Source organism: Cucurbita pepo, unplaced genomic scaffold (assembly GCF_002806865.2).
Source record: "Cucurbita pepo subsp. pepo cultivar mu-cu-16 unplaced genomic scaffold, ASM280686v2 Cp4.1_scaffold002602, whole genome shotgun sequence".
Lineage (NCBI taxonomy): Eukaryota > Viridiplantae > Streptophyta > Magnoliopsida > Cucurbitales > Cucurbitaceae > Cucurbita > Cucurbita pepo.
The window spans coordinates 1-2,370 of record NW_019648646.1 but is presented as its reverse complement, the minus strand read 5'-3'; the positions used below and the strand labels follow the sequence as shown (position 1 = coordinate 2,370).

The window sequence follows — 2,370 nt, the reverse complement described above, 5'->3', positions numbered from 1 at the left end:
AAAAAAAAAAAAAAAAAAAAAAAAAAAAAAAAAAAAAAAAAAAAAAAAAAAAAAAAAAAAAAAAAAAAAAAAAAAAGAAAAAAAGTTTAAAACTATTCTTCAATTGTGAGCGTTTGAGGCTTTTGAAAGTTCTTTATGAATATTTTATTTATTTATACATAAATAAATAAATAAAGCCCTAAACCGACTTCAACTGAAACCGTGCACAATTCTGAATAAAAATAGAACTAAAAACGACGATGCGCATAATTTCAACACGAAATTTAGGGCCAAATAAGAAAACAACAGGTATAAGTAATGCTAGTCCTACATTTATCAGAAGAGTCAATCGAAATGAAAAGGCATAGAAAGAAAAAAGAGAGAGAATTAGGATGATGTAAGGAAAAGGAAACGTGCCTTGTATCTGAACCAGATTTTGCCTCAATGGACGACGTCATGGTCATAGGGCGATCAGAAGGCTCTTCAGATGGAGGTAAAGGCAAGAGGCAGAGAGAGAGAGAGCAGCCACATTTTCCAAAAATCCNGAAATTGATTTGGGAACTTCCTGATGAGTAGTAGCAGCATAATCAAATGTGGGACAAATATATGAAGATGGGGGCAAGAATGAAAGTGAATAAAATGAATGGTTGTTGTTGTTGTTGTTGCTGCTGCAAACAACTGAACTAGTATCCTCAAAATTGGGATTCAGACCTAAGGTTTGTATAGGGATATCTAAATGGAGACTCTGTGCAACAGGTGGAGGAGCAATAAAATCAGACCCATTTTCGAAATAAAATGAGCAATCAGGGTATATCCTGGGATTTCTCCTGGATTTCATTCTTCTTTCAGGTTCAAAACAAGGGGTGAATTGATGAGGGTACACAGGAAGTGAATGTTTAATCTGTTGGTCCTGTTTTTGTTGCTGTTCTTTAGCTTCTTTTGTTGATGCTCTGTGAAGCTTGAGTGCAGTTACAATCTCTCTTCTAGCTTCAGCCATATTCAGAGGCATTTGCTTATAAAGCCTTCGGCTTTGGCGTCTCCTTCTAACCTGTTTCTTACGTTCTCCATGTGGCTGTGGCTGTGGCTGTGGCTGTGGCTGTGGCTGTGGGATTTTAGTAGCTTCAAAGTTGCAGAGTTGGTCTGTAGAGTTCATTGGTGGTTTGGTTTTAGATTTAGAGGTTGCTCTTTAGTGTTCATATATTGCTTTTTTTCTCTGATAAAAAAAGGGTGTAGAGATGAGGATTGAAGATCAGTTGGGGGAGAATGGTGGGTATTAAATTCTGTCTGCCACGATTACCCTACGCCGCGAGTTGTTCCAAAACAAGTCCTATAAGGCGGCCATACAAGTAGGGTACCCTATGCCTTCGACCTCTTTTCTACTTTTACTTATTCGGCTAACTACATCTTTTCATTGTTTCTTCTTTTTACCATGCTTTCATCCTCACTGGTTTTAGAAATTTTCAGGTTTGGAAATATTGGGGAGTCGTTTAATAACTTTGTTGTTTACTATTCTCTGTGTTTCTATTTCTCAATTTTCATTAATCTTTTTTTAGTTTATCGAGGTCATTTAAGGTTTTTGGGTTTGAAGAGGAGTCGGGCAACTAGGAAAGTCAAGTCAAGGAGGAAGGCGTTTTACTACTGAGCAAGTAGTGGTTGTAGTCTCGTCTTTCTTGTAATTTTGGAGATTTTTTTATGCTTCCAAAAAAGGGAGTATGGATCTTGATCATAGTAGACCGACTCATGAACAAGAAGAAAGATATAAATTTCTTGCATCGATTATCCATATTCTTTAAATGTATCAGACTGCTCAAATCTTTTTCAAACTCTAATCTCATAATCGAAAATATATACTTAAAAGCTAAGCTTAAATCTCTGTTCCTCATTTTCTATAAAGGTTTCTAACAGGTAAGTTTTTAAATAACAATATCTATTTCTAATTTTTTTAAAGACCATAAATAAAAATATTATTTCTATCGACGATAGAAATGGCTAGGGAACATAATTTACTTTTTTCTAATAAAAAAGTAAAAAAGAGGAATTATTCTTCGGGACTCGTAGCACATAAGTCCATATCGTTCATCAATTATCCACGGGCTAGGTGACAGTCAAATCATTTGACTGCGAGTGAAACTTCCATAGAAAAATAATAATCAAACTTGCCTACGAAAGAAGAACCAATGTATGTTTTGACTCGCTAACATCAGCAAATAAATTCATTAAATTCCAAGAGGAATCATCTTACCAAATAGCTGTTCTTCGTTAAAACCATTATTCCAAGAGAGTAAAAATTGGTAGGATTTGAATGTAATTTTAAATATAAATTTAGACTCCACCGACTAAATTTATGATTTAACTTTTTCAAAAAAAAAAAAAAAAAAAAAAAAAAAAAAA

At 34.1% G+C, this 2,370-nt stretch overlaps 1 protein-coding gene across 1 annotated transcript; it reads right to left on the bottom strand.

The window, feature by feature from the left end:
• Positions 1-439: 439 nt before the first annotated feature.
• LOC111786731 lies at positions 440-2,341 on the bottom strand. Its single transcript, XM_023666958.1, has one exon. It carries the CDS (start codon positions 1,130-1,132, stop codon positions 440-442), a length of 693 nt encoding a protein of 230 aa, XP_023522726.1. The 5' UTR covers positions 1,133-2,341.
• Positions 2,342-2,370: the final 29 nt, after the last annotated feature.